Source organism: Oncorhynchus mykiss, chromosome 10 (assembly GCF_013265735.2).
Source record: "Oncorhynchus mykiss isolate Arlee chromosome 10, USDA_OmykA_1.1, whole genome shotgun sequence".
Classification (NCBI taxonomy): domain Eukaryota; kingdom Metazoa; phylum Chordata; class Actinopteri; order Salmoniformes; family Salmonidae; genus Oncorhynchus; species Oncorhynchus mykiss.
In genome coordinates this window covers 83163037-83170536 of record NC_048574.1, presented here as the reverse complement: position 1 = coordinate 83170536, position 7500 = coordinate 83163037, and the positions used below count along the sequence as shown (strand labels likewise).

General features: G+C 44.5%; 1 protein-coding gene across 2 annotated transcripts in view; it reads left to right on the top strand.

Annotated features, from left to right (window-relative positions):
• Positions 1-7500, top strand: part of slit2 (slit homolog 2 (Drosophila)) — a 254549-nt gene that overhangs the window by 229738 nt on the left and 17311 nt on the right. For both annotated transcript variants that reach the window (XM_036934274.1, XM_036934273.1), the window contains one exon: positions 7133-7373. In XM_036934274.1, coding sequence (XP_036790169.1) covers positions 7133-7373 — 241 coding nt within the window. The remainder of the gene's footprint in view (positions 1-7132; positions 7374-7500) is intronic.

The window sequence follows — 7500 nt, the reverse complement described above, 5'->3', positions numbered from 1 at the left end:
AATAATAGTGACGATATCAAAACTATGAAATAACACATATGGAATCATGTAGTAACCAACAAAGTGTTAAACAAATCAAAATATATTTTTATATTTGAGATTCTTCAAAGTGCCACCCTTTTCCTTGATGACAGTTTTCCACATTCTTGGCATTCTCTCAACCAGCTTCATGAGGTAGTCACCTGGAATGCATTTCAATTAACGGGTGTGCCTTAAGTTAATTTGTGGAATTTCTTTCCTTCTTAATGCGTTTGAGCCAATCAGTTTTGTTGTGACAAGGTAGGGGTGGTATACAGAAGATAGCCCTATTTGGTAAAAGACCAAGTCCATATACTATGATGAACCTGGCTCTCATGAGGACCGCCACAGGAAAGACCCAGAGTTACCTCTGCTGCAGTCAACCTGAACGTTCATGAAAAATAAATTGTATCATAAAAAAATATGTTTTTATACATTTGCAAACATTTCTAAAAGCCTGTTTTTTCAGTCTGTAGGGGTAGTTAACCTGAACGTTCATGATGAGGTAGGGGCTGGTTTAGTACCAGTCTGTAAGGGAGTTATCCTGAACGTTCATGATGAGGTAGGGGCTGGTTTAGTACCAGTCTGTAGGGGTAGTTAACCTGAACGTTCATGATGAGGTAGGGGCTGGTTTAGTACCAGTCTGTAGGGGTAGTTAACCTGAACGTTCATGATGAGGTAGGGGCTGGTTTAGTACCAGTCTGTAGGGGTAGTTAACCTGAACATTCATGATGAGGTAGGGGCTGGTTTAGTACCAGTCTGTAGGGGTAGTTAACCTGAACATTCATGATGAGGTAGGGGCTGGTTTAGTACCAGTCTGTAGGGGTAGTTAACCTGTTATCCTGAACGTTCATGATGAGGTAGGGGCTGGTTTAGTACCAGTCTGTAGGGGTAGTTAACCTGAACGTTCATGATGAGGTAGGGGCTGGTTTAGTACCAGTCTGTAGGGGTAGTTAACCTGAACGTTCATGATGAGGTAGGGGCTGGTTTAGTACCAGTCTGTAGGGGTAGTTAACCTGAACGTTCATGATGAGGTAGGGGCTGGTTTAGTACCAGTCTGTAGGGGTAGTTAACCTGAACGTTCATGATGAGTTAGGGGCTGGTTTAGTACCAGTCTGTAGGGGTAGTTAACCTGAACGTTCATGATGAGGTAGGGGCTGGTTTAGTACCAGTCTGTAGGGGTAGTTAACCTGAACGTTCATGATGAGTTAGGGGCTGGTTTAGTACCAGTCTGTAGGGGTAGTTAACCTGTTATCCTGAACGTTCATGATGAGGTAGGGGCTGGTTTAGTACCAGTCTGTAAGGGTAGTTAACCTGAACGTTCATGATGAGGTAGGGGCTGGTTTAGTACCAGTCTGTAGGGGTAGTTAACCTGAACGTTCATGATGAGGTAGGGGCTGGTTTAGTACCAGTCTGTAGGGGTAGTTAACCTGAACGTTCATGATGAGGTAGGGGCTGGTTTAGTACCAGTCTGTAAGGGTAGTTAACCTGAACGTTCATGATGAGGTAGGGGCTGGTTTAGTACCAGTCTGTAGGGGTAGTTAACCTGTTATCCTGAACGTTCATGATGAGGTAGGGGCTGGTTTAGTACCAGTCTGTAGGGGTAGTTAACCTGAACGTTCATGATGAGGTAGGGGCTGGTTTAGTACCAGTCTGTAGGGGTAGTTAACCTGAACATTCATGATGAGGTAGGGGCTGGTTTAGTACCAGTCTGTAGGGGTAGTTAACCTGAACGTTCATGATGAGGTAGGGGCTGGTTTAGTACCAGTCTGTAGGGGTAGTTAACCTGAACGTTCATGATGAGGTAGGGGCTGGTTTAGTACCAGTCTGTAGGGGTAGTTAACCTGAACGTTCATGATGAGGTAGGGGCTGGTTTAGTACCAGTCTGTAGGGGTAGTTAACCTGAACGTTCATGATGAGGTAGGGGCTGGTTTAGTACCTGTCTGTAGGGGTAGTTAACCTGAACGTTCATGATGAGGTAGGGGCTGGTTTAGTACCAGTCTGTAGGGGTAGTTAACCTGAACGTTCATGATGAGGTAGGGGCTGGTTTAGTACCAGTCTGTAGGGGTAGTTAACCTGAACGTTCATGATGAGGTAGGGGCTGGTTTAGTACCAGTCTGTAGGGGTAGTTAACCTGAACGTTCATGATGAGGTAGGGGCTGGTTTAGTACCAGTCTGTAGGGGTAGTTAACCTGAATGTTCATGATGAGGTAGGGGCTGGTTTAGTACCAGTCTGTAGGGGTAGTTAACCTGAACGTTCATGATGAGGTAGGGGCTGGTTTAGTACCTGTCTGTAGGGGTAGTTAACCTGAACGTTCATGATGAGGTAGGGGCTGGTTTAGTACCAGTCTGTAGGGGTAGTTAACCTGTTAACCTGAACGTTCATGATGAGGTAGGGGCTGGTTTAGTACCAGTCTGTAAGGGAGTTATCCTGAACGTTCATGATGAGGTAGGGGCTGGTTTAGTACCAGTCTGTAGGGGTAGTTAACCTGAATGTTCATGATGAGGTAGGGGCTGGTTTAGTACCTGTCTGTAGGTGTAGTTATCCTGTAGCACCACCTTGTGGCTCATATGTAGAACAGAATCCGACATTTTGAACAGAACAACAGAATAGAACAGAACAGGAGCAAAGTAGAACAGAATAGAACAGAACAGGAGCAGAGTATAACAGAATAGAACAGAACAGGAGCAGAACAGAACAGACCAGGAGCAGAACAGGAGTAGAACAGAACAGAACAGGAGCAGAACAGGAGCAGAATAGAACAGAACAGGAGCAGAACAGGAGCAGAACAGAACAGAACAGGAGCAGAATAGAACAGAACAGGAGCAGAATAGAACAGAACAGGAGCAGAACAGGAGCAGAATAGAACAGAACAGGAGCAGAACAGAACAGAACAGAACAGGAGCAGAACAGGAGCAGAACAGAACAGACCAGGAGCAGAACAGGAGCAGAATAGAACAGAACAGGAGCAGAGTAGAACAGAATAGAACAGAACAGGAGCAGAACAGAACAGAACAGGAGCAGAACAGGAGCATAACAGGAGCAGAACAGAACAGACCAGGAGCAGAACAGGAGCAGAACAGACCAGGAGCAGAACAGGAGCAGAACATACCAAACCAGGAGCAGAACAGACCAGCAGCAGACCAGGAGCAGAGTAGAACAGACCAGGAGCAGAATAGAGCAGACCAGGAGCAGAATAGAGCAGAACAGGAGCAGAATAGAGCAGAACAGGAGCAGAATAGAGCAGAACAGGAGCAGAGTAGAACAGAACAGGAGCAGAACAGAACAGGAGCAGAACAGGAGCAGAGTGGAACAGAACAGGAGCAGAGTAGAACAGAACAGGAGCAGAACAGGAGCAGAGTAGAACAGAACAGACCAAACCAGGAGCAGAACAGACCAGGAGCAGAACAGACCAGGAGCAGAACAGGAGCAGAATAGAACAGAACAGAAGCAGAATATAACATGTACCCCACACATACAATTATCTGTAAGATTTGAATTTCAAACACAGATTCAACCACAAAGGCCAGGGAGGTTTTCCAATGCCTCACAAAGAAGGGCTCTTATTGGTAGATGGGTAAAAAAAACAGTCACTACAAATATACAGGTGTCCTTCCTAACTCAGTTGCCGGAGAGGAAGGAAACCGCTCAGGGATTTCACCATGAGGCCAATGGAGACTTTAAAACAGTTACAGAGTTTAATGGCTGTGATAGGAGAAAACTGAGGATGGATCAACAACATTGTAGTTACTCCACAATCCCAACCTAAATGACAGAGTGCAAAGAAGGAATCCTGTACAGAGTACAACTATTCCAAAACATGCATCCTGTTTGCAACAAGGCACTAAATTTATACAACAAATGTTGCAAAGCAATTAGCTTTTTGTCCTGAATACAAAGTATGATGTTTGGGACAAACTCAATACAACACATCACTGAGTACCTCTCTCCATATTTTCAAGCACAGTGGCTGCGTCATGTTATGGGTATGCTTGTCATCATTAAGAACTGTGGAGTTTTTCGGGATAAAAATTAAACAGAATGGGGCTAAGAACAGGAAAAGTTCTCGAGGAAGACCTGGTTCAGTCTGCTTTCCAACAGACACTGGGAGATTAATTCACCTTTTAGCAGGACAATAACCTAAATCAGAAGGCCAAATCTACACTGGAGTTACTTACCAAGAAGACATGGAATGTTCCTGAGTGTCCGAGTTACAGTTTTGACTTAAATCATATTGAAAATCTAGGACTTAAATCTTAAAAATGGCTGTCTAGCAATGATCAACAACCAACTTGACAGAGCTTGAAGAATTATGAAAATAAAAAATGGGCAAATGTTGTACAATCCAGGTGTGGAAAGCTCTTAGAGACTTACCCAGAAAGACTCCCAGCTGTAATGACGCTTAGAGAATTACCCAGAAAGACTCAACAGCTGTAATGACTCCTAGAGACTTACCCAGAAAGACTCCCAGCTGTAATGACGCTTAGAGAATTACCCAGAAAGACTCAACAGCTGTAATGACTCCTAGAGACTTACCCAGAAAGACTCCCAGCTGTAATGACGCTTAGAGAATTACCCAGAAAGACTCAACAGCTGTAATGACTCCTAGAGACTTACCCAGAAAGACTCCCAGCTGTAATGATTCTTAGAGAATTACCCAGAAAGACTCAACAGCTGTAATGACTCCTAGAGACTTACACAAGAAGACTCCCAGCTGTAATGATTCTTAGAGACTTACCCAAGAAGACTCCCGGCTGTAATGACTGTTAGAGACTTACCCAAGACGACTCCCAGCTGTAATGACTCTTAGAGACTTACACAAGAAGACTCCCAGCTGTAATGACTCTTAGAGACTTACCCAAGAAGACTCCCAGCTGTAATGACTCTTAGAGACTTACCCAAGAAGACTCCCAGCTGTAATGACTCTTAGAGACTTACCCAAGAAGACCACCAGCTGTAATGACTCTTAGAGACTTACCCAAGAAGACTCCCAGCTGTAATGACTCTTAGAGACTTACCCAAGAAGACTCCCAGCTGTAATGACTCTTAGAGACTTACACAAGAAGACTCCCAGATGTAATGACTCCTAGAGACTTACCCAAGACGACTCCCAGCTATAATGACTCTTAGAGACTTACCCAAGAAGACTCCCAGCTGTAATGACTCTTAGAGACTTACCCAAGAAGACTCCCAGCTGTAATGACTCTTAGAGACTTACCCAAGAAGACTCCCAGCTGTAATGACTCTTAGAGACTTACCCAAGACGACTCCCAGCTGTAATGACTCTTAGAGACTTACACAAGAAGACTCCCAGATGTAATGACTCTTAGAGACTTACCCAAGAAGACTCCCAGCTGTAATGACTCTTAGAGACTTACCCAAGAAGACTCCCAGCTGTAATGACTCTTAGAGACTTACCCAAGAAGACTCCCAGCTGTAATGACTCTTAGAGACTTACCCAAGAAGACTCCCAGCTGTAATGACTCTTAGAGACTTACACAAGAAGACTCCCAGATGTAATGACTCCTAGAGACTTACCCAAGACGACTCCCAGCTATAATGACTCTTAGAGACTTACCCAAGAAGACTCCCAGCTGTAATGACTCTTAGAGACTTACCCAAGAAGACTCCCAGCTGTAATGACTCTTAGAGACTTACCCAAGAAGACTCCCAGCTGTAATGACTCTTAGAGACTTACCCAAGACGACTCCCAGCTGTAATGACTCTGAGAGACTTACCCAGGAAGACTCCCAGATGTAATGACTCTTAGAGACTTACCCAAGAAGACTCCCAGCTGTAATGACTCTTAGAGACTTACCCAGGAAGACTCCCAGATGTAATGACTCTTAGAGACTTACCCAAGAAGACTCCCAGCTGTAATGACTCTTAGAGACTTACCCAGGAAGACCCCCAGCTGTAATGACTCTTAGAGACTTACCCAAGAAGACTCCCAGCTGTAATGACTCTTAGAGACTTACCCAAGAAGACTCCCAGCTGTAATGACTCTTAGAGACTTACACAAGAAGACTCCCAGATGTAATGACTCTTAGAGACTTACCCAAGAAGACTCTTAGTTGTAATGACTCTTAGAGACTTACCCAAGAAGACTCCCAGCTGTAATGACTCTTAGAGACTTACACAAGAAGACTCCCAGCTGTAATGACTCTTAGAGACTTACACAAGAAGACCCCCAGCTGTAATGACTCTGACTTACCCAAGAAGACTCCCAGCTGTAATGACTCTTAGAGACTTACCCAAGAAGACTCCCAGCTGTAATGACTCTTAGAGACTTACCCAAGAAGACTCCCAGCTGTAATGACTCTTAGAGACTTACCCAAGAAGACTCCCAGCTGTAATGACTCTTAGAGACTTACCCAAGAAGACTCCCAGCTGTAATGATTCTTAGAGACTTACCCAAGAAGACTCCCAGCTGTAATGACTCTTAGAGACTTACCCAAGAAGACTCCCAGCTGTAATGACTCTTAGAGACTTACCCAAGAAGACCCCCAGCTGTAATGACTCTTAGAGACTTACCCAAGAAGACTCCCAGTTGTAATGACTCTGAGAGACTTACCCAAGAAGACTCCCAGCTGTAATGACTCTTAGAGACTTACCCAAGAAGACTCCCAGCTGTAATGACTCTTAGAGACTTACCCAAGAAGACCCCCAGCTGTAATGACTCTGACTTACCCAAGAAGACTCCCAGATATTATCACTGTGATTCTAACTCGGGGGGGGGGGGGGGGGTGAATATTTATCTAATCAATATAATATATTAGTGGTTAATTTTTCCATTAATGTTTTACGTTATTTTTCTATATATTTTGTGTCAATCTTTTTTTTATTCCACAACAACAACAACAACAACAACAACAACAACAACAACAACAACAACAACAACTACAACAACAACAACAACAACAACAACAACAACAACAACAACAACAACAAAAGAGTGTAAACTCTTTCTGAAGGCATCTAAGAGTGCTGATCTATGATCAGTTTATCTTGTTTGCCTGACAATGAACATGATTACATGGACATAGGGGAACCTGATCCTAGATCAGCGGTCTGTTCTGTGAGTCCCTGATGGTTGTTTTGTTTTGTTTTCAGCGGTCTGTTCTGTGAGTTCTCTCCTCCCATGGTTCTGCCGCGCACCAGTCCCTGTGACGACCACGAGTGTATGAACGGAGCGCAGTGCGTTGTCGTGGAGACGGACCCCCGCTGTCAGTGTCTCCATGGTTACGAGGGCGAGTGGTGTGAGACGCTAGCCAGTGTCAACTTTGTCAACCGACGGTCTTACCTGCAGCTGCCCTCTAGTCTAATCACACCTGAGACAAACATCACACTACAGGTACACACACACACACACACACACACACACACACACACACACACACACACACACACACACACACACACACACACACACACACACACCGCAAACACACATATCATCATCACTTCCTTGACTGACTTAT